This window comes from Protopterus annectens, chromosome 8.part0, assembly GCF_019279795.1.
Source record: "Protopterus annectens isolate FY-2018-M chromosome 8.part0, PAN1.0, whole genome shotgun sequence".
NCBI classification, from domain to species: Eukaryota; Metazoa; Chordata; order Ceratodontiformes; family Protopteridae; genus Protopterus; species Protopterus annectens.
In genome coordinates this window covers 125,079,144-125,105,694 of record NC_056741.1, presented here as the reverse complement: position 1 = coordinate 125,105,694, position 26,551 = coordinate 125,079,144, and the positions used below count along the sequence as shown (strand labels likewise).

Here is a 26,551-nt window from a genome sequence, read left to right as displayed (position 1 = left end):
TAAAATTAGTGGAAAACATTTTTAATGAATTGGATTTCTATAAAAAAATGCACACTGTTGGTTTTTACTTTTTAAGATAGTAAGGAAATACAGCATTCTTCACTTCCCTGAAAATGCAATATAATGTACTCCCAGGTGATATAATCAAGACAATGATATAATATATCCCAGCATTGTCCACATGTAAATACATTATTTTAAATGGCATAACCATTCTACCTTTGTTAAAAGAACTGCATTTCTTCATTTGAAAAACTTAAATTCTGGATATTAGGTATTAACACATAGACCAACCACTAAACTTAGAAAATGCTATTTGTCTTAGCTAAGTTTCATTAATGCTTTTTCTATTCTATTTAAGTAATTGAAGATTTCACAAAACCTTTTTTCTAAAGATTATGTCTTATTATACATTGTTTTTTTCTAAGTTTAGCTTATCAAATGCTGATACTCTTTAATATTGGAATGCATTTTACTTTTTGTTTAGTTATTTCACCTTTTTTATCTTGAATTGTATTTATTCCATAGTGAGATATGACATGATAAATTACTTGATTAACCCATGTATAACTCTTACGCTGGGGATGCTATTCTGTATTTGTTCAATTGTAATAAGAATGAATCTGATTTAAAAGCTGATGATATTACCAAAATGACTACCCATTTCAAGCCGGTCTATTCCAGTCAAATAATAAAATTAACGAAAGGCACAAAGGAATTCCTATGAATTATCAAACAAGATAACTACAGATCCAAATAACAAGGCAATCTTAATTTTCTAGTTATCAAATTATGGCTACCTCATCACCATTCTGGAGGGCTTATTCATTTTGGAAGAGGTTATACAGAGCATTTACGTCTTTTTGTAAATGCTTCCTAATGTACCAGATGAATACTGAAAATAGAGGACATATTATTGTAGATAGAATGCATTCACTGAAACAAGGTTTCAGATCCATCTGTCCAACCAATATTTTCAAGGTCAAAGTAGGAAATTAATTACCTTCCAGTACTTAATAAATCTTTGAAGCTTCTTAATTCTCAGGTTTTGGCAGCCTGTTATTCACATGGTTCATAAAACACCTTCATTCAGACATAAAATGTGTCCTATTATTGTTTATGCTCATGATTTAGTGCATTATAGATACTCCCCTTCATTCACTATCAACAGCAATATATCCACACTGACTACACCACATGGACCACAGCAATCATGATAAATATCTGCAGACTAAAGAGTGATGTGCATAGGCTACAAAATGAAATGTATTATCTTTGGAATATTACACACACCAAAATACTTCTCAAACCAGCCATTGCTCTATTGAATAACAGCAGAACCACCGACCATGCCCCCCTTTAAATACCCAGGACTCATCCTGGAATCTTCTTTCTCAATGTCCTTGCATACTGACCTACTGAAAGATGAAATTAACAAACTACTGTATAGATGCTATAAAGAGAGGGCATAAATTATATTCATTAAAGATGTCTTAAGGCACAGCAGTCATTATTTAAGGAGTCCAACAAATTCATATTGAATGCAATCCCCTTTTACCCACTTACACTGGTAAAAAAAGTCTATATAACATTCAAAGCCTTTCTAAGAGAACCTGCAGAATTATTCTTCTGTTCCCTCCCTCTGAGTATCCATGTACTTCACTTTCATGTGCCAAGCGGTTTCCCGTGTGTGACCACAGTGCCCTCTTACTTCTCACTGTAAGCTTACATAATAAACTTACATCTGCTCATTTCTACTCAAAACGTGCAATCAAGCAAACTACTTACGACCTCTAGATCCATTCTAGAATACCCTTCTGTGTCACACAGAGCAAACAATACCCAAGCTATGTCACATCTTCTGTTTTCATTCCAAGTCCCTATACTCTGAGGCAACATGCAGCTTATTACTTGAAACTCTGCACCCATATTAGAATTTGTAGAAAACTAGTAGCACATTTTCACAGAAAAAGCTATTCTGTTTTCAGCATAAACTCGTCACAAAACCTCATGACCTAATACCTAGACAAAACTGTACAGTGACATCTTATATCTATGTGAATTACCTAAGGCATCTTATCTTACTGTGTAACAATTAACCAAAAGGAAGGAAGCTGAAGGAGAATCAGGCAGTAAATGGTAAAAAAATCCAGCTTTAATCCACTAGGCAAAAACTGTAACAGCACCAAAGGATAGAGACATCTATTCTAAATATTTTAAGTAGTTTGATGCCAAGGGATCTTCTACATAATATTGACACAATTAAACAGTGAATGTACTTTTAATCCCAAATTATATTAAACAAATAGTACAATACTGGTAAAGTAGTGCTATCTATTTTACTAGACTAGTCTCTGTACTCCAGTCTGTACCAGTTCACAAAATGAATGAAAATTCTCTGATTTGCTGATACATAATGTTTACAAAGTTAATGCTTGTACTGAATCTATGTCATTACTAATACTGCATGAACTTGGCCACATGCAACAACAAAACAATAGTAATGATTAAAATATTAAAAGCAAAACACATTAATCTCAACTCAAAGCTGTTTGCTTCATCTGTGGCCTATAAACTCAGAAGTGGAGACATAAGTGGCCCAATGGTAAAAGCACCCTATTTCAGGCTAATTTTTATGAATCATAATTTCTCAGTCTTTGTCCCAAAACTACAGCAGCCACTTTCTCATGGTCTAGATGAACACAAGGGCTACACAGCTTTCAGATGTTGGTTCAAGCACTTTCTAAAAAAGCAATATGAATGCAATTGTCTGAATACAAGGCATGTCAAATAAATCTGTATCTCCTCCAGTCTATGTGCTAACAACAGACCCCTCCACCTCACTCACCTTCTTTCTATTTACATGTCTATTCGCTGACCTACCTGATAGATAATACCTAACATTCTAATATAATTCTACAGAATTCAATCCCTCAGGCTCTCAACTGTGAGCCTTACTAATTAGCTAATGATATCCTAACTATATATGGCTCCCTATTAAAGTGTCATCATACATAATGCGGAATGTCAACAGACCAAAAAATAGATTGAAAATCCAGGAGAAGAACGTATATAGAACATTAGTCTACTCTTTTGAATTTCTTTTTTACAGGGTGCTTGTTCCCCCTTCACTCTTACATGTGGGGGCAAGCCCACCACACCTCCTGAACCTATATATACTAGCTCTGAGATCACCATACATTGGAGAAAAAGGAATGGTCCAGGAAATGGCCATTTCAGATTTTATATATATATATATATATATATATATATATATATATATATAGATAGATAGATAGATAGATATACATATATATTAGTCCTTGTCCATATTTTGTGACCACATCTAGTAGAACCTGGCATTTCAGATGTTTACCCTTATATACAGTTGCATAATCTATACTTAATCTTACTCTACAACTGCCCGTCTTCCTTATTCTCGCCTTCATATTTTTTACTTATTTATTTATTATTTATTTGTCATGTGTTAACCAGGTTAGTCCAACTTCATTTCCATTTTCAGTGGAGACCCAAGGAGAAAATCTACAGACAGTTATTACGTTACAAAAAAAGATAGACATCTGACAATGACGTTTTATGCAGACATTGCAATGATGTGCTTTACATGAGAACAATAGACATTTAAAAAAAGGCTGAGAATTAAGTTTATATAAACATTCCAATAATGTGCATAACATGCAGTGCAAAAGTTAGAATTTTTTTCTTAATCAACAAAAAGAAAAAGAGATACAAACAAGACAGGGCACTTGCAATAAGTCAGTGTTAAAAGTGTGAGAGGTAGTAAGGTGGGATTTATGTAGGATCATTGCAGTGACAGGTGCTGGCATTTAGAAGAAAAGTTTTAAGTTCGGATTTAAAGAAATTTATGTTAGAAATGATTTGGATGTTAAGGGGGGTTTGTTCCATGTATGGGAAATGCTATATTTGTAAAGAAGTTTACCAATGTTTTTGTTTGGTTTATAAGTGTCCAGAAGGAGCAGGTCAGAGCTGCAGAGAGGTATGGGAGGGGTATAATGTGATATTAGTGAGGATACAGCAGGACAGGAAATGGGTTTTAAGAGCAGAGTATGAGTCATTTGCAGCTGGGAGTGAAGCAGGTGCTGGGGAAGTCAAGCTACTGGAGTTGTTTTAGTGTATGGCAGTGATGAGATTTTTACGGTTGGTTACTATCAAATCTTGCAACACTATGTTTGTTTGTTTGTCTTTCGGCTTTTCCCAGTTAGATGTGAAAAGATGAGGCATAAAGTAGACGTGGAAGGCAGAAGACCTGAGCTAGTTTCTGCCTAGAGTCAGGGGCTAGGTATTTTTTTCTCCTCAGTTCCTTTTGTTTTTCTTTTTTTTCCTTTTCTTGCTCTTCTTAGGTAAATATGTGCACTCATTTTGATTTTGAAATGTTTGTTTGACAACATGCTAACCTATGTGTAAATGCACAGTTTCCTGTCTCCACATATTATAGATGTTTACCTCTATGTACATCCAGAGTTTCCTACACTGATGCATTTTATATATTAATGGCAGGATGAAGCACAGTTTTCTGTTGCTATTCATGCAACCTGAGCTGAGCCTGCAACTGATCATTTGGGATCACTAGTCTATGAATAAATAAATAAATAAATAAATAAATAAATACATCCAATTGTGATACTTGTCATACAAAAACAGAGAACCATGTTGATATGCCAATAAGCACATTTACCCTGAATACCATTTGGATGAATACAAATCACTGGAAACACACTATAACTGAAAAAGAAATATTTTTTTGCAGGAGGGACAAGTGACCCTTTACGACTTATGTGAGAGAAGACCACCTCCTACAACCTATCTAATATATTCCATCTTCACAGTCACACAATAGCATGGAAAAGTGAAGCCTCAGTGATTACTGACAGTGATTTTCAGTGATCTTTATTCAACCAAACAGCATTAATAATAAATCATAGAATCATATTCAACACCAAATGTACAGGCCTAGAGATTGTAAACAGAACCTCCAAGCATCATATTGTCAATACTCTGACCAAGGGTGCAAGCATACTGGATCTAGTCCTCTCTAATAAAACAGAGTTCTGCACACTCCCTAGTGAAATGTCTTCTCTGGTAAGGTCAGACTACAAAATTGTCTCTTTTGTAGTAAAAATAAAACCTGGAAATCCAGCTAACCCTGGAATATTCAGGAACTACCCTACGGCTAACTTCCTACTATATAAGTAGAATATATATATATATATATATATATATATATATATATATATATATATATATATATATATATATATATTTGTCAATATAAGAAGCTTAAATAATAAAATCCATTACATGCATGCCCTCTTGGCCATACACTTCTCTGATATACTTTGCCTTACTGAAACCTGGCTCAAACCTACTACTACTGACAATGAGGTCATACCCCCAGGATATAATATACTAAGACTAGACCGCACCTCTAGAAAGGGAGGAGGAGTAGCAGTATTGTATAAAGCCACATTAGATGTAACCATATCTAGTCTGCCACAAGCTCCCTAAACAAATAATGCAGAAATACTTATTACTAAAATGCAAATTAACAAACATAAATCTATAAATATTATCTGCATGTATATTCCTCCAGGTAATAACACAGATACCCTAGAAGATATCCTCCAGTGGCTATCCATAAACTGCCCACAAGAAACCATTGTTTTGGGGACTTTAATATCGACCTGCTCCTCAGACCTCCCTACCACCTACATAAATATATACAACTTTACTCAGATCATATCTTCCCCCACTAGAATCAGTAAGCCCCACAACAAAGAAAGTATTCTAGAATGGATTCTCATAAACAACCACTCCTACATGTATAAAACAGGCACCCAACCTGAGGATATTAGTGATCACTACCTCACCTATATAATCAGGCAAAAAATTGACATCACTCAGCAACCTACCATCAAAACTATAAGGAGCAAAAAGAACTTTAACCAAACTATATTCCAAAGTAAGCTCAAGTCATGTGACTGGTCTCACCTAAAATGGCTCCCACTAGATGAAGCAGTTGTTTACTTTAACTCTAAGTTTCTTGCTATCCTTGACAATTATACTCCTAACTGAATAATCAGAACCAATAAGAAAGTAGCACCATGGGTGTCAAAAGATACCAGACAAAAAGTCATAAAAAGGAATAAAGCCTGGGCCTTGTGGAGAAACACCAAATCCCCAAAACACCAACTAGTATACAAACAGCTAAGGAACGATACAAAGAAGTCCATTACGCTAGACAAAAAAAAATATTATTGTCACCTACAACAGAAACACCAAAATCACCCACAGAAATTTTGGACTACTTTAAATAACCTCCTCCACCCAGGACATTCCACTACCCCTACCCCCTTGACTACCCTCCAAAAAACTCCAGAAAATGTGGCTAACACCTTTAACACCTTATTTACAGAAACAATACAATCCCTCGCCAACAACCTAGCCACCGATAGCCCAAGTACTATTGACCCCGCACCCAAAACACATCTGTCCTTCAGCTTTCAACCAGTACCAACATCACTTATCAGGTCACTGATCAAGAAACTAAAACCCACCACACTATCAGCAAACCTCCTCCTGGCAGAGTATCTTCAAAATGCCGCAGATGAATCAGCATACTCCATTTCAACACTGAATAATAGAACTACCCACAAAGCCTATATCCCTTCCATATGGAAGCTCTCCCACATTATTACTCTTCATAAAGGGGGTAAATCCACTGAATTATCAAACTATAGACCTATAGCCATCCTGTCACCTTTGGCAAAAATCATGGAAAAATGTATCCATAAACAATTCCTACCCTGTCTCAATCTGAACAATCTTCTAGCCTCCTCCCAGCATGGTTTTAGACCAAACCATAGTACAGCCTCAGCCCTCCTATCATTCTCTAATACAATAAATCAAAACTGTAGCAACAACAAACTCTCCTCTGCCCTTTTCTTAGACCTATCCAAGGCATTCGACAATAAGTACACTACAAACACTCTCACTAGATAACCATGCAAGTCTCTGGTTCCAGTCTTATCTAGGTGGCAGACAACAAGCTGTATTATGGAAGGGGAATCTATCCACCCTATTACCAATTACCCTTGGAGTCCCTCAGGGGTCTATATTAGGTCCGCTTCTATTCTCCATCTTCATTAATGATTTGAATGCAGTCATCCCAAAAGCAACTTGTATTCAGTATATGTGGATGACTCGACCCTAATTTGCTCTGCTTCCTCCCCAAAAGATCTACAGAATTTATCCCAAAGCACCTTTAATAAAGTAGAAAACTGGATCACTCACCGGCGTCTTCTATTAAACCCAAATAAAACAAAGCTGTTACTATTCACCCCACTAATAAGGTTCCTTTGCCATTACTTACCATAAAATCCAACAATGGAACCATAATTTCACCGGAACCTACTACCAAGCTACTCGGTGTACTAATCAACAACAATCTCAAGTTCAATGCTCACATCGACCGTTCGATTAAGACAGTAAATAAGAAACTCGGCTCTTTATATAAGATTAAACAATTCCTTACCCAACTGCTAAGACCATGATTGTCCAAACACATTTACTTTCAACCCTGCTATATGTCTCTCCGATTTTTACAAATCTAAGTAAATCTGACTTAAATAAACTCACTAGCTGCTATAATAATATTGCCCAATTTGCCACATGTTCCCCATTTCGGCAACACCATTGTCTTAGCCTTCACCTCTAGGCTGGCTAGAACTACCCTGTCATATTCAGTGTAATCAAGTAATTGTGGCACACAAAGTTCTCTATCAACCAGAAATGACACACACACATTCAAAAATGTCACCATCCCGTACATTAACCTAAAAACTCTCCGATCCTTCTATAGAATGCTAATGCAAACTATTAAATCCAACAACTTAGCTGGTGATTCTCCATTTACCAACTCTGTAGGCAAAATCTGGAACTTACTTCCTGCTGAACTCTCTGCAGTCCCCTCTTTAACTCAATTTAAAACAGCTCTTAAAGAACACTTAAAAATACACTGGCTATGCCCCTGTACAAACCCTGACTAGCCCTTTCTCCATTTACTATGGATCTCTAAAAAACCTGGCTTCATGTTTGAAACTATCGTTACCATAACTGTGATACTTCAGGCATTTCAGTTGACAGTCTAGTGATTGTACTGCTGTCTTGTAGGAGAATTTATACAGCTATCTACTGCCATAATTACTGTGTTTGCGCATGAAAGCCTATAATTCTTAATTCTGCCATATATACTGGCATATCTGGAATAGTTTTTTGTAAGTGTTCTTGCACAAAGTATATAATTGTCATAGTATGTAACTGTCTTGTACAAAAGTATACAATTGTCAAAGCTACTCTGTCTGTATGCATGTTATCTACGGAGCTTTTCTTCCCTGGACTCTGTTGAAAATGGACCAAAATCCAGTCAGACTATCCCAGTTAACAAATGTAAAATAAAATAAAAATAAAAATAAAATAAATTAAGCGATTGCAAAATTTCAAGCCCTCATAAACCCTGAGAACACTGTTGCCTATGTGGAACTTTTCAAAGAAACCCCATACAAAAATATTAGTAGCTCCATGCAGGCAGGTGTGCTCACTAGGAAGAAGTATAGAACTAACTCAAAAAATAAGCCACACTGGTAGAATCACAACATCAATAGCCTGTATAACAGAAGTAAGAAAATAATGGCAAAAAATTAGGATGTGTAGCACCCAGCAGGATAAAAGCAGTGATATCAAACTAAACAAACCACTCAGAGGACAAATAAAGTCTACCCATGCCAAATTTGAAGTAAATTTGGCCTCCCAGTCCAAGGACAACCACAAGGTATTCTTTAGCTATTTCCACAACCTCAAAGACAAGACACAGTTGTTTGCAGAACTCTTCATTAATGGAGCCACCTATACTGAGGCAGACCATATAGCAAACCTACTGGCTGACAAATTTAGCTGCAAATGTACCTCTCTCTCCCCTTAACTTCTCTCAGGAAATACCTTCAAATATAACTCCCCTGCTGTCATCAGGGAACCTATCCTTAATGCTCTTTCTAAGGCCAAGAACACTGTATCAGTGGGCCCAGACAGCATCCCAGGGTGCCTACTAAATGGCATGAAACATGAGCTATCAGGGCCTCTGGAATTGCTGTTTATCTATATCCTCCAAACAAGCTTTGTGCTTTATGAATGGAGAACAGCAGCAGTCATTCCTCTGTACAAAGGTGGGCCATATACAGATCCTGCAAACTACAGACCCATAAGTCTTGCTTGTCTCATATGCAAAGCCATGGATAGAATTATTATGGAAATGACCAGTGAAGACATATGATGTCTCCAGACACTACACCCAACCCACTTTGGTTCCATTAAGGACAGGTATTGCCTACTCAACCTGGTGGACTTCTTTGATAAAGTCACCAAAATCACCAAAGCAATGGATGAGGACAAAATGGTTCATACTGCCTACCTTGAACTGGCCAAGGCATTTGGCACAATACCCCACTCGAGCATTGTTGACAAACTCAGGAGGTTAGGTATAAACCTTTATGTTACCCACTGGATAGCCAGCTGGCTCACAGACAAGATCCATGAAGTTAGAATTAGGGAGTCCACCTCTACAAAGAAGCCATTTACAAGTGGCGTCCCCCAGGGATCAGTCCTGGGACCACTCCTTTTTGTCATTTACTTTTCTGAAGTCAAGGCTAATGGCAATGGCCACTGGCTGACTACATTTATAGGTGATTGCAAATTAGGTACAGTGATAGAATCCCCACTGACACAAATGTTCTCTAAGAAGGGCTGACACAGATAAATAACTGGTGTCAAAGCCATGGACTAAAACAAATTGCCAAGAAGTATATAATAGTATCCTTCGGGAAGTCATCCAGTCTGGTAACTATGATATTGATACACCAATAACAGATGATCCAGTAGTCAAAAACTTGGGGACACGCATAGACAGTAATCTTGCCTTTGATCATCACATGTCTGTAGTAGTGAGGAAATCATTCTATGTTGTGCAGATTATAAACAAAGGTATGATATCACCATACCAAGGAGGTCATTGTTCCACTGTATCCAGCATTCATCAGACATATCATTGAGTACAATGCCCCCTTGGTATGTCACTAACCAGACACATCCAACAACTGGAACATCCACAGAGTTACCTCACTAAAAGAATACAGAATGTAAGTAACATGTGCTATGCATACTGCTTCAAGGCCCTATCCCTGTATTCTGTATCCTACAGGCTGTTGAAGGAAGATCTATGTCAGGCTTACAAGGCATTGTCAGACCCCACCCTGATGGACCTCCTGCATATCCACAAAACAAACAGCACCAGAATTACCCATTCTAAAGACTTAAACCTTGCCTGTGATATACATAAGACCTGCTGGATTGACAAATATGTATCCTAGATACTACCCCTTCTCTGTAATAGGTTCTCCATATGTGAGAAGCAGAGTTTCTCCATAATTCAGTTCAAATATTTCTAGTACAATTGGATGGGGACAGGAAATCATCCCTGGTTTGTCACCTATGTCTCTAATGAACACAGGCAACCAGTAAATGCTCATAAATGTTTCATCTCCCAAGCCCTTGTTTACACTTAGCAAGAGTACCAGAACTTGTCAGATATTTGGGAAGCATGGCTAGGCATAAAAAGGCCTTTGTAGTCATTAGCCTAGTACATACCTATGAACCTAAGACCTGTATGCCCATGGATTTATTTCTATATTTCACAGTGTCTAAATATGTCCTTAAAATAATTGAGTTTCATTAACTGACATCTCAAGTTCCATAATTCACAGCTTAGTGTTTTGAAGTTGAAAAATGTATGAGTAATAAAGATTTTTCCTGAAATGGACTGAAAGCTAGGGCAATAGAAATAGTGAGATATGTGTCACATACATAAATGGAGCTGAAAAAAAGAAAGGAAAATAAGGCCATGAACTGTGGATTTATTTTGAAAGAAGAAGTGGAATAGATTAAAGTCCAGGTAGTAGAGAAGGAAATTAGAAATGGATGTGAAGGTAAAGGCAATGGAATGTGGTTTAATAAAAAACACAGCACATAGGTGTAAAAGTGAGATGAAGACAAGATCTGTAAGGGTGTGGTGTCTTAAGTGCTTGGATTTCTCCTGATGCCTATAATTATAAGGTAGATAAAAAAATTACTTCAAGGAATTTCTAGGCTGCCATATTAGATTCAAAGGAGTATCTGCATGTTTTGTGGTTCGAAGTTGCTCAGCTCATGATTAAGAGATTTGATGTCATATCAACCATATAGTTTCTGAAATTCAGATGAAGCTGATATGAACACTGTCCACCAGTGTAGCATTATAAGCAGGTCACATGATGGAGTAATGAAAGCTAGAGAGTGAGAGGTTTATATTATATGCAATTGTCTGTTGCTTTTATAAGACTATCACCATGGCTTTGTTGCTTATTCATTATTAATGAAAACAATAGGTAAAAATAATATCCTGAGTCAGTTTCCAGTACGAATAAAACAACTAAATGTATTTTTGGAGTGTTCATGAAATGCAATGGATAACCCAAGCTCCCCTTCTTTCCAGCAAGTTAATTTCTACTACCTACCTTGTTATGACTCAGCTGTTGATGTAACAGGGGTGTTATATGTTCATAGTTATGACATTTATATTTAGTTTATAAGTAGAGAAAAATCTAATTGCACATGTGGAATGCATGCTTAAATTGCTGTAATTATTATCTTTTCTTTTTATATTTCATGTCACAACAAAAATAAATGTTGGAGGAGTAAATAAATTAAAAATTATGTCTAAAATGGATGTATATGCCTAAATATCCTTAATTAATGCAATTGAAAGAATCTCTCAGCATGTGGAATAATTTTATGACATATTTTTCTTATTCTAGGATTTCTTAAGGCAGAACGTAGAAGACTTGAATAGAAAACTGAATCAACAGCTGTGGTACTGGATTGGGTTGACCGACACTGAAGTAGAGGGGAGATGGAAATGGGTAGATGGGACACTTTGTGACTGCAGAAACAATGCAAATTCGTAAGTACTTCCCAAAGTTTTTGATGGCTGACATACCTTGCCCAAGAGAAAGTGAGTGGGAGAGAGAGAGAGATTTTTTTACACAGTGTCTTAATTAATTGATGGTACCTGTAATGGAGCAATGCAGACAAAATGTAATTACTATAGACAGGACTTTTCTTGTCTACTGAAGGTTTGTTGTGACAGTGTTTTACAGGAAGCAGTGCTGGCTATTACTATACCATAAACTGATTTCCTCTTAAAATGTCTATAACAGCACACCAAAAGATAGTGGGCCGGATTCGTGAAGGCTTGCACGGAGTCTAAGAGTAGAGTAAGACTCCAGCAAGCCAACATGTCTGCCAAGCGATCCAGGAAAAGCCGGCAGGGGCGTGCAAGAGAGCTCCTAAAATGACTCTTGCACGGACAGGGTTAGTTTACGCAAATTACCTCATTTGCTGCTGAAAGCGTGCGTGTGCGCGCCTGTAAACTGTTCTAAGCCTGTGTGCACATGTGTGCGCCCATGTAAGCCTGTGTAAGGCTGTCTAAGTGTATATGCACGATTGTGCACCCGCCTAAGCCCGTGTAAGCCTGTGTAAGCCTGTGTGTGCTCGTGTACGCGTGTTTGCACTTATTTGCACGCTGCTGCCCCCTGTGGAAACAGAAATGGGAAAAGGAAGGAAAGGAAGAAGTCGGAAGTTAACCAAGGAGAACTAGCAGAGCGGACAGGTGAAATCAATCAGAATCAGCCAATTACACAGGCAGTACACTAGCCTAGCCCAGCCCAGCACTTAAAACTCTGCAAACAACATTCCCCCATGTATTTCTCAGAAACACTGCAACACTGCAGTCTACAAAGAGAAGTGAAAACTTAAAAAGCTTAACTGAGACAAAAGAATGTTAGGGGCTGCCATTGCTATTATAAGGCGACATGTGCAAGATGCTGAGGGTGGTGCAATTGCGAATGCTGCTGAGCAACCCAGAGTGAGGAGACGGAGAAGAGTGTACAGACCCAGGGTAACCTACCAGGAGCTACATGAGCTGAAAATAGTGGAGCGCTATAGAGTGGACAGAGAGCTCCTGCAGCAAATTGTTGAGCTGTGCAGGCCATGCCTCACACACAGAACCAACAGAGGGGAACCCATCCCAGTGGCAACCAAGGTATGTGTTGGCCTAAGAATACTAGCAACAGGTACCTTCCAGAGACCAACTGGTGATATGATGGGGATTTCACAGGCATCAGCATCCAGGGTACTGCACCAGTTCCTGAATGCCATGTCAGCACATGTCGGTGATCATGTATATTTCCCCAATTCCCGTGAGGTATTGGCCAGCAATATGCGTCTCTTCCAGCAAATAGCGGAACACCCTGAAGTAGTGGGTGCAATTGACTGCACGCACATACACATCAAAGCACCAGCCGGTGAGCGGGGTAGGGCCTACATCAACCGCAAGGGCTTCCACTCCATCAACTGCCAGGTTGTGTGCGATGCCCAGGGCATAATACAGAATGTGTGTGCTGCCTGCCCTGGAAGCTACCACGACTCCCATATCTGGCATCTGACACAGCTGTAACAGACATTTGCCAATGGGGACATCCCTGATGGTCACCTAGTGGGGGATGCTGGATACGCACTGGAGCCGTGGCTGATGACACCCATCAGAAATGCACACACCTGAACAAGAACTCCATAATGAGGCATATGCACAAACATGAAATATAATCGAGCGTGTGTTTGGGATGCTCAAGTCACAGTTCTGGTGCCTGGACACATCTGGTGGAGCCTTGCAGTACTCACCAACTACATGTACCCAAATTGTCATGGTATGTGCCATGCTACACAATATGATCCTGCAAAAACAGCTGCAGCAGGAACAGCATGGTGCAGGGCCAAACAGCCCCCGACCATTGCCAAGGCCTGCACAGGCACAGCGTGACTCAGAGGAGGAACAACCTAAGCCTGCCCCAGTAGGCAGAAGGAGGTGTGCCCAGTATGCCTTAGCCTTGGCAAAGAGGCAACGCATAGCACATACACTGGCTCAGTAGGAACCCTGGAAATGATACCTCCCTCTGACTCACACATAAAATAATAGGGATGTCTAACATGACACTACCTGTTTCCAAACATGTATAGGGAGTGTAGTATGTGCATCTGACATAGGCAGCCCTGCAGCACCACCTGAGGCATGATTGCCATGTTTTAAGCAATATAAAGCAGTGCTAAGCACCTTTTACCAATATCTAGTATATGTAAACAAAATTGCTCGTGCCAACTAGGGCAACGTCGGGCAACATTGGGCAAGGTTGGCCAAAGTTGAGCAAAGTCAGTTAAACATGCTCATATCTGCTGTACTGTTCCTTAAGCAGTCTGGTCTGCCCAGCATGGCAATAAAAAGCACTGACAGGGCTCAAACCCAGAATACTTTCCACTGTAGTCACAGTACTGAACCACTAAGCCATAATAGCATTTCGATGGCATAGACACAGCAGGACAATTGTACAGTAATGCAAACACAAAGAAATGCAGTATCATGCCCCTAAAGAGACAAATGGGTAACCTCCCCCACACGCCTATGCCAACCGAGAACATCAGGCTAGGCGGTGTGATGTGGGTTATGTAGGCTATGAAGTCGCAGTGTAATATACGTGACATTGGATGCCAACATCTGTAGTACAGAAGTATGCCTCAAGCCACTATGATAGGCAACAGTACAGACTGAAATGGTGTCCTGTACATAGCAGTGCAAGCATAGCAAATGTGTATAAGTGTCAGGTGAAACCCACATCCTATGTACACCCACAGTAACAATCAGGTGTGCCCCCGGGTAGAAATGTACAAAGAATAGCTGTTCCCCCTGTATGTAGAAATGTTAGTAAGTCTATGCAAAGTGTTGCATGGAAGCCCTGCAGGCACAGCATGATCCCTGTTGATCTATGACACAAAGGTGAGCCCTGCTGTAAAAATACAACTTGATTTTCCATACACATATAGTATAAATGTATATACTGGGCGTGCTCACACACTCCAACAAATGTAGTGGATTCCATTCAGCATCATGGGAGGGTTAGGAGGGTGGCCTAATGGTTAAGGTGTTTGCCTTACAAACACAAGGTGCAGGGTTTGACTCTCACAAGGGATAATTGTCTAGGCTTAAAATGGCCCACAAGGGCAGCTAGCCTAGTATATATATATGACTATGAACCTGACTATCACACTGAAAGATCATACTGGGCATGCTTACACACTTAAAGAAATGAACCAAATGTCAGGCAGCAACATACTGAAAGCTCATACTGGGGATGCTCACACACTTAGGCTAAATATGGATGTGATAATTAGGTATCTATGGACAAATGTGGATAGTCATCTCTACTTCCAGAAACACATTCACAAAGTGGTTTGAAAATCATGCTATGTGTTCACACAAACTACCAAGGTCTGTGCACGTAGGTCAAAGGAGGTTCCCACTACTCAGCAGTCATCAGACCTGTCAGAGAGTACCACAACACACTTGCGATGAATCCGACTAGGCACATTCAGCAGTTAGAAAAAACAATGAAGTACCTTAACAAGTGGATTACTGGCCTCAAATAGCCACCCCATGTAACAAGACTGAATGTAACCCAATCTGTACTCTGTGGCATACTGTCTACTCAGGAGATCTCTGCCCAACAGACAGGTTCATGTCATGGTTACAGTCAGATCTGTTCCGAGTTACAGCTCAATGGAAGTAAATGTACAGAGCCAACTGATATTGCCAACTTCCAGGCAGATAGGATCACTGTTAACTGTACCCCCCTCACACCCATGAAAGAGCACATCTCCATAATGGAAGACTGCAAAGTTGCTGTCATCATGGCTGCACAGGTAATAAACACTCTCCAAAGCCAGTATCACAGCAGCCATGGGACCAGATAACTTCCCAGGCTGTGTAGTATCTACTTCCCTGAAGTAAACATTAACATGGCAGGTCTGTGGCAGCTGAATTTACCAGAGGACTGCAAACCAGGAGCCATAATGGTAAACACAAAAGATGTGGACATCCTACAAAAGGGCCTCACTGGGACAGATGGCTGTTGTCAAAGCCATGGGCTCTAGCTCAATACCAAAAGGTGCATTGTCATCCCCTATGTTAAAAACTCTGTAGCCAAGAACTACAACAGAGGTGGTAGTATACTTCACACTGAAAGTGTGACAAGGGACCTTGGGTCACAGGTGGACAGTGTATACAACTGTGCTAATCACATTCCCACAGTAGACAGGAAACCCTCCCATATGGCACACCTCATCACAAAATGCATCTCATGCAGAATGGAAGATGACAATGTCCCCCTCCACTCATCACTCACTAGAACTATAATAGAGTACAACACCACTGTTGCTATGTACCTCACAAGACAACTGCAACAACTAGAAAGCCAGCAGCAATACCACACAAACAGCATTAGTGGCCTGAAATACATGCCATACACAGACCATCTCAAAATGCTCCATATGTACTCCCTTGCATATCGCCCACTCAGAGGTGTTCACTGCCTAACATACAAAGCAATGTCAAACACAGAGCTGTTGGATATGGTCCACGTAAAACACTCACTATCCCTTTGACCTTTGGACCCAAAACCACGAGTGAAATACAAAAGGAAGGGGTGTACCCATTTACCCTATGGATACCCACACCTTCAGATTAGTGGCACAGCATGAGGCCTTGTAGACCATGCAAGTGCAAGTAACATTGGCCAAAGCTGCCCATCAGATTGTAGCCTGCTACAGATCATGTACCTTGTCTCAGGAACCTCACTCAGTATTCTGGAGAAAAGTGGAAAGTATAAAGGTCCTATCCAACACCATTATATGAGGAGATTACAACTACCCAAACAGTGAGTGGTGGAATTACTCATGTACAACGTCCTTTGCCCAATGTTTCCTAGAGTTTAAAAACCCTAACACCCTGGAACAGCTGGTCACCACACCCACTAGAGGTGACAACATACTGGACATGATCATCACCAACATGGGGTACCAGTGTTCAACTACAGAGATAAACCCCTTGCTGGTAATATCAGATCATGAAGTAATCACACTGGACATCCACATCCGACCCCCCTACCCAGTCAATGAAACCACTGTGAAGACATTTGCAAAAGCAAACTGCACACTTCCCAAGACCAAAGTGGAGTGTTCCAAAGCCCTCTTGCTATAGGATAATGGTATATAAACCGCAGAATCATTTACAAGTGCATCCTATGAGTATCTACAGGGATGCATGGATTGAGACATCACAAATAAAACCAAGATGCACACCTCCAAAAATAAGGCAACAATCAGGTGGTTGTTGCCCATAAATAAGCTAGACAACAGAAGGAGGAAACGAACACATGATAAAGCCAACTTCACTAAAGGAAACGCATCACTGATCATTATCAGGATGAAACAATGCTCTTTCATAAAATAATCCAAGGACAGTTTCTAAAGACAAATAGCCAAGGAATGTAAGAATGACAACCACAAAATCTATGGTAGCTATACCAGACATGTAGGTGTCAACCTCCAAATATGCTGTCAGCTACTGAAAAAACAAAATAAATACACCAAACCAACTATCATTGCCCACATCCAGGGGGACACGTTCAGTGTAAACACCCCCCATCACCCCCAAAAAGGCCTGTGTCCAGCACAGAAGGATGCAGAGCCCCAGACGTCATGGACATGCAGGTAAAGACAGCCCTCACCAAAGCTGAGAACACAGCATGAATGTGTCTGGATGGTGTCCCAGGCTGTGTCATACACTAGACCCATGAAGAACTGGACCCTCACTCACATTCACTGCCCAGACACAAGCATACCACAGGCTATGTACCCAAAGAATGGCATACACAGTCATCCAGCTCCAGAAAGGGGGTGCCATAACAGAACATGGACACCATTGCCCAATATGTCTACTCAGCCTGGTCTACAGAGCTATTGAGCAAATTGTCATGGAACCCATTAACAGAGGCATTGGAGACCTCCAGACACTGTACTCTCCAAACCTTCGCTTTGTTAAAGTCAGATCCTGGCTCCCAAACCTAGTTGACTTATTTCAAACAGTTACCAAGGATACAGAGGTGAAAGTAGTCCACACAGCCCACCCGGACCTCACGAAGGACTTTCCACACCATTCCCCACTCTGTCATCATGGACAAGCATACCAGCTGAAACATTAACAGCTACATCACAGGATGGGTGGCCAGGTGGCTCACAGATCAAACACACATGTTCAGAGTTGCTGGTGCCATGTCCAACTCTAAGCCAGTCACAAATGGCATCCCACAGGTCTTGGTCCTGGGACCCCACCTGTTCAGTAGATACTGCTCAGAGGTAGAGGCAAGCATGGGAGGTGTATGGCTGAACAGGTCTGCAGATGAATGGTAACTGTGGTCCATAACCGACTGCATGGCTAACACAGACATCCTCTAGAAGTGTCTTACAGAGACAGATACCTAGTGTCAAAACAATGGGCTCAAGCTGAATGCCAAAGAATGCATAGTTATCCCCTTTGGGTACAACAAAGTGCACACAAATTACCACATAGGTGGTGATCCAGTATGTACGGAGAAAGTCATTATGGCCCTGGGGACACAGGTAGATAGTACACACCCCTTTGATGATGACATGGCCAACGTGTGTAGACATTCCTTCAATGTAGCCCACCTAATGTCACCTAATGTAACCCACTTTGTATAGTCTGATGATGTCACCATCCTACAACTAAACCTGTGAAAAGTAATGTGTGTAGCATGGTGTGTAAATGCATACTCCTCTGGTATCATGAAGTAATTAAGTAGGGGTTTGAATCCTGCATTTGACAAGTGTGTGTGTGTGGTCTCCTTGGGAAAGAGCAACCTTTTAGGAGGGTCGTAAAACACCTTAAAAGTGGTAAACCAATCTTTGTCAAGTCTGATGATGTCACCATCCTACAACTATACCTGTGGAAAAAAGAGCCTCCAGTAATGTGTATAGCGTATTGTGCTAATGCATACTCCACTAGTATCATGAAGTAGTTAGGTAGGAGTTTGAATCCTGCACTTGACAAGTGTGTTTGTGTGTGATCTCCTTGGAGAGGAGCAACCTTTTTGGAGAGTAGTAAAACACCTCAAAAGTGGTATACACATCTTTGTCATGTCTGATGATGTCACCATCCTACAAATATGCCTGTGGAAACAAGAAACCCCAGTAATGTGTAGAGTGTGCTGTGCTAATGCATACTCCTCTAGTATCATTAAGTAGGGGTTTGAATCCTGCAACTGAGAAGTGTGTGTGATCTCCTTGGAGAGGAGCAACCTTACTGGAGAGTAGTAAAACACCTTAAAAGTGCTATACACATCTTTGTCATGTCTGATGATGTCACCATCCTACAAATATACCTGTGGAAAAACAAAGCCCCAGTAATGTGTATAGCACATTGTGCTAATGCGTCCTCTTCTAATATCATGAAGTAGTTAGGTATGGGTTTAAATCCTACAACTGTGTGTGATCTCCTTGGAGAGGAGCAACCTTTTTGGAGAGTAGTAAAACACCTTAAAAGTGGTATACACATCTTTGTCATGTCTGATGATGTCACCATCCTACAAATATACCTGTGGAAAAAAAAAGCCCCAGTAATGTGTATAGTGCATCATGCTAATACATACTCCTCTAGTATTATGAAGTAATTAGGTAGGGGTTTGAATCCTGCAACTGACAAGTGTGTGATCTTCTTGGAGAGGATCAACCTTTTTGGAGAGTAGTAAAACACCTTAAAAGTGGTATACACATCTTTGTCATGTCCGATGATGTCACCATCCTACAAATATACCTGTGGAAAACAACAACCCCAGTAATGTGTACAGTGCGTCATGCTAATGCATGCTCTTCTAGTATCATGAAGTTGCTAGATAGTGGTTTGAATCCTGCAACTGTGTGTGTTCTCCTTGGAGAGGAGCAACCATTTTGGAGAGTAGTAAAACACCTTAAAAGTGGTATACACATCTTTGTCATATCTGATGATGTCACCATCCAGCAAATATACCTGTCGAAAAAGCAAACCCCCCAGTAATGTGTATAGCGCATCATGTTAATGCGTACCTCTCTAGTATCATGATGTAGTTAGGAAGGGGGTTGAATCCTGCACTTGGTGAGTGCGTGTGCTCCATGTCTGTGACAGTGTTGGGGGTTTTGCTTTTACTACCGTATGACATATCAGTAGACATTGCACATGTGAGGTAGCTATGAGGCAAATACATATACGTACGTCACCTCAAGTATTGCATGTGTGGGAACCCTGCTTTATCCAAGTACACATTTGGCATCTTTGCCAAACTGGGCTGCTGCTTCACAGACCTTAGGTCACATCTGTATGCTTGTGACAAGGCCAGCCACTGCAGTGATGCCTGGCCTAGGTCATCCGTGTCACACACAGTCATTACGGTTTCTATTGAATTGTGTGTGTGAGGGTTTATGGCCGAGGTATATATAAGACCTGTTCAAACACAGCAGAGTCTGTCAATGATGACTATGCATTATAGGTGTACAACAACCTTTGTGGACATGCATGCAGACCCCTGATTGCTTATGTGATCCACCGAGGGATTCCAAAATACCTTAGGGAATGTGATTATCAAAGGAGAGATGACGTAACACTAGGTTGCATGTACACATTAGTACCTGTTCATGATGTTGGTGGCTACTACCTATGTGGTACTGTGGGGATACTATGTTCCGTAAAGGTGGATGACTACGCTTAGTTTCATCTATAGCTTTACAGCATGGGTTTGACAACAGGTATCTGTCTGTATGATACCCTTGTGGAGGATGTGTGTGTCACCTGGAGAATGCAGTATAGGCCACAGTATGCATTAGCACACATGGACAGACATATCCCTACTGTGATTGCTTGTACCTAAGAGAGCCATATGCCGAACAGGAGTGGTCTCAGTAATGGGTGCAGCTGAATACCAATGGTTACTGGCATAGTATAGTACCTGAAGGATCCAAATGTTGCTGTGTGTCCTACATCTGTGTGTCAGTCATCAGGACATCAGCTATCAGTTATGATCAGGCTGTTGCAGTCATGTATACTACCAGAATGTGAAACAATGACAGATAGTAACAGTATCACCCACAGCACAGTGTCAAGCCATGTGATACACACTTGTGTAGTCAGGTTCCAAAATGTGTGTAGTACAATACATACTGGCCACCAATAGAAACTATGGAGTGTTACTGTGTAATACAGAGCATGTCACCCTGCCCATGTGTCCACTATGCACATACATGCAGACAGTGCACCTCCACCATTTCCACAACTGTACACCTGCATATATGTGCTACACACATCCCACACATACTGTCCACTCTCTAACACATGCTGCCAATATTGCACACATCAGCCAAGTGGCACATGGGCGGACAATATACAATTGGAACTAACACTGGTGTAAACAACATTACAATGACAATCATAGCTTTAATGCATCATGCGTGCTCAGCTACACCTTCAAGCATATCATTATACTCTACTGCTGACAACATGCTGACATTGCTATACTGCTATAAAGACACCCTGTGCATCAGCACCATGGTAGCCTGTTCCTGCATCGATGTTACAGATGACAGGAGATGGCACAGGTTTCATCATATGCACAGGGTGTGTTGCTGGTCTGCCAGAGGCCTACAGTGAGCCATCCAATCAACATGTATGTGTGTGTGTGTGTGTGTGTGTGTGTGTGTGTGTGTGTGTGTGTGTGTGTGTGTGTGTGTGTGTGTGTGTGTGTGAGGGGCAAGAATAATGGTATGGGCCATGATGATGTAATGTGTGTGTGTATGTGTTAGCCCTAGGTGTCTGGATTATGTTTGTGTGTGTCTGCATGCACACAGTTCCAGCATGTGGCTGCCACATACGGGTACTTGTGGGACAGCCACAGACTGTACCTGCGAGGCTTTACAGATCACCATCTCTGGCCATGGATACGGTACCTGTGCCTGGCAGGGGTGCTACTGACACTATCAGGTACCAAGCCAGACTGGGTACTATCCCCAGAGGTAGATGGATGCACACTGGACCCAGGTCCCTGCTGGGACTGTCCAGAGCCATGTGCACGTGGTCTTCTAGGACATTCTATGGACAGCCCACTACCAACATTGCTGGGGCTGGTACTGGCACTACAGGAGTGGCTGTTGCTTGAGGGACATCCTCGGCGACTGCCAGCTGCTGATGTTGCTGACATATGTCCACGTCGACGACTCAGCCATCCCGCACTGTCCTGACACATGGACATGACATTGCGGAGGACATCTAGTGTCGCTCCCCAACGTCTATCAGTGACCTCAGTGTAATTGTGGATGGCACCAGCTAGGTCACGGATACTGTCTATTACGGCGGTGTTATGTGCCCTCTGTGCCCTCAGTCCCTGTCTAGTGTACCGTTCCATATGTGCCTGTGCCTCCATGATAGCCTGGAACATGTGTGAGGTACTCAGACCTGTGGCACGTCTGCCAGTGGCATGATGTGCAGCAGTGCTCCGATAAGAACCCCTGGACATCTGCCTATGCGGTACCCTTCCAGACATCTGGGTATGGCTGCTGTGTCGGGATGCATGTGCCATAGATACCACATTGTCCTGGCCAATGCTGGCTGTACGCTGTCCCTCTGCTAAGGGCATTGGTGACGGATGTATTGGCAGTATGACTGTGTGCATGGATGGGGTGGACACCTGTGTAGTGTCAATTGGTGGCCCAACGATAGACCCTGGCAAACATGCCTTTGCCTCAACACACCTATCATCATTGTCACTATCATGCTCAGTGACATCAGTTTCCCTGCTGCATTGAACCAGCCCAGTATCAGCACCTGTGAGAGGGAGACAGGAAACACACTTTACGACCTGTACATGATGTCAGCACACATGCACACATGCACACATGCACACATGAACACATGCACACATGAACACATGAACACATGCACACATGCACACATGCACACATGAACACATGCAGACATGCACACATGCAAACATGCACACATGTACACATGAACACATGAACACATGCACACAAATAGACTCCTCACTAGTACAGACGCACACACACACACACACACACACACACACACACACACACACACACACCGCCACCACCAGCAATCCCGAACATAATCAATAACGTGTGATGGTGGGGTACGGTATCACAAGCCAAACATCTATATCAAACGTGACAGCATGCATGACGTACGTTGCTCAGCAGCATGCAGTGTGAGTGTAGACAGCCATTGCTAATAACTGTATACATGGCCTTAATGCATGTGTGTTTTGTTCAGTGAATGGCTTCACCCTGGAACACAATGTGTACATGGACACAACATTGCTGTGCAGGTATTAAAAGCCCTGCAATGTCCTGTGCACCATCAGTCACAGGTATACATACCATGTCTGGATGTGTATCAGTGTGTCACATAGATATCCATTTCTGATTAGAGCATCTGTGTCTTTAGCAGATGATTGTGGACAAAGGTGTAGCACATGCATGCTATGTATACACACAGGATGAGTGGTGCATGTATACCTGATGGAATACCATTGCTCAACCTAGCCATTGTACAGTGATTATGGTGAGTGTAGGACATATTGTGGACATGCCAGTGCCAGCCATGACATGGCATGCTACCACACAACTGCAACATGAAACGTCACACATACACAATGTGTGTCATGTGACCTATACACCCCATAGCATTACAAGACATATGTGTGTCACTTTCTACAAATGGGGATTGCTATGCATATTGCATATAGGTGCATATGTCTGCACACACACAACATTGAGGTGCATAGCAATTCATGATATGTGTATTACTGTGGCCACTGTAACTGGATGGGGTGTAGTACCATGAGCCATCATCATGCAGCATCATGTGGTCACTCAAGGCTACTAATGTGTGCCAGACCGGCACATAGCATGCTGTACCTGAACTGCAGTACCATGGCTACATTCACCATTTCACGGCCAGTTGTTACATGGGTCTGTGAGGTGCCCAATAGGGGGCATTGCCTAACATGAATGTGTTATGTGTTGAAGAGTGTTGCACAGCCACATGTGAGGCATCTACCCCTCAGGTATATTAAGTGTGCTGTGTGGATGAGGTTTGGGATACTGTAGTGTGACCTTACAGCGGGTGTCTGAATAAGCCATGTGTAGCACGTTAACGTGTACTGCGTATGACAAAGGTGTGTATGTTGTGTGCATCTGTATCGAATCTGCCTATCCGATGTCCACTACTGTATTGCCACAATTGTGTGGGATGCTCTGTGTATTGTATGTGTTTTAGGCAGCTACCCACATTACTAGGATGTGCATAGTCTCACAGCAAACATGCACAGCATGCATTATGCGTAGGTGTGTTACGTGTACATAGCCTACACCTCACCTATGACATGCACATTTAATTAGCAATATGAAAGGTATAACACACTCATCAGCATGGCTCTGCTGTCTTTCTGTCACACCAGAGGGTCCTACAAGGATATCAGACACTTTGTCAGTGGCAACAACTGTGGCATTGCTACTGTGTGTTTGCAATCTTACAGTAGTACAATGGTGGACAGTCACAGGCCTACAGATTATATTCCTAATTATTAGTATTGCACTACACTAGGCACCACATCATCTAACTACACAGTACACATCTCACATAAGCATGCTCTACCAATAGAGGTAACAGTATTCTACAGCTATGCCATGTTACCTGCACGCTCCATGTCAACTTGCTGGGTGGCTCCGGCCTCCATGACGATACATGTTAATTGCTGTGGTTGTGTTTGGCCAGGAGCCATCTAGCTCCGGAGCAGCTTCTCCACTCTGGTGAGGGGGGGGGGATGGATGGCTACCCCCCCCACCTATGGCAAGCTGTTGTCTGTGGATATCAGACACATGCTGCCAGACATGTCTAATTAAATCACTGCAGTGATGGCGTACCTGCTCATATGTCCGGTTATGCATGCCTATGTCATTTACCCTACAGACAAGTTATTGCCACAGAGCAGCCCGCTCATGCTGGTCCTGGCTGGTTCTGGAAAACAGCAGTGCATAGTGCTGCACCAGGCTTGCTGTGATGGCTTCCTCCTCGGCCGTGCTATATGCCGGATTACGCTGGTGGGACATTACACTGGAAGACAATTAAACAATATGTGTGAGCAAGTCATGTGGCACACATAACATTCTAAAGTACAGATATAAATTAACTGTCATATATAGCAACCTATTGGCTGTCAGAAGATACACACTTTCAATACCACATATCAGTTCTCAACACACAGATACCTGACAGTGCCTGGCACACTCTATATATCAAACCATGTTTTGCACAGCAACAAAGTTATAACAGTATGTAAGACTATACAACAGTACATGGCACACTGTATGTGACGCAATGCACCACCTAGCCACAGGAGGTATATATCATGCTAATGCATCATGAAATATATAATCCATTGCAATGAATGTAAAGTCCACTGACACTATTACCAGTATACCACACTAGTCGTTGATGGCGGACCCCTGCCTAACATATGTGCACATTCGTTAATATAGGTGGCATACTGCTGTACTAGACTATACATGTTGCTAGATATGCAGTTACAACCTGTAACACACATATAACTGAGGCCATGGTACAGGCATACCCACACACACAGCAGACATACATAACAGACACAAAGGTTTGGCAACCCAGGTGATCTTTACCTGTGTGCCTTACAGTACTGTGTGTCAGTAGTTACCAGACCTTATGCCTGAGGTATATAATCTGTGAGGACTAAAGGGAACACACATAACAGTGGTTCCAATAAATGTGCACTTACACCATACTGTGCTGTTTAGTCATACAGCTTCAGGTAGTACTACAGTTCATACAGGAGCTGGATTCACCAGCAGTAACACCCAATATGCATACATGTACTGCTTTAGCCCACGATGGGACACCCCAGTCGACAACAAGGGACTACGTCAGACCGTATGGCATAGTGATTTTTTTGCCTAACAATTGCATACACATCTTTTGCTGGGATCACAGCTAGGACACATAATACCATGACTGAGACAGTTTCCCACTAAGCTATCACACATATACTGAACTCTGACACATTCACCAACACATTCACCATCACACTCAGTCAATCTCACATATCGATTATTGCAACATGTACATGTGGGTGTGTAGCTCTTCATAGGTAGGTAAGAGGCTATTGGCCCTAGGGCCTATAGAACTCTAGCCATATGCTACCCTGGCCTCTGACACACAGCAATTTAAATTACACGTGGCCCAGTCAAGCAGAGACACTGAGGTGATTGCCTGGGTGTATTCATTATCTCCCATGCAATCTCCATGATTATGTATGATGACTACTAATTAGGAGCTTTATACAGATGCTAATATATCTGACACAGACAGATCTCTCCGTATGTG

The 26,551-nt window shown here is 41.5% G+C and overlaps 1 protein-coding gene across 1 annotated transcript in view; it reads left to right on the top strand.

Moving 5' to 3' along the window:
• Nucleotides 1-26,551, top strand: part of LOC122808672 (asialoglycoprotein receptor 1-like) — a 963,364-nt gene that overhangs the window by 718,562 nt on the left and 218,251 nt on the right. Inside the window, exon 5 of the mRNA XM_044079650.1 lies at nt 11,943-12,088. Within this exon, the coding sequence (XP_043935585.1) occupies nt 11,943-12,088 (146 nt within the window). The remainder of the gene's footprint in view (nt 1-11,942; nt 12,089-26,551) is intronic.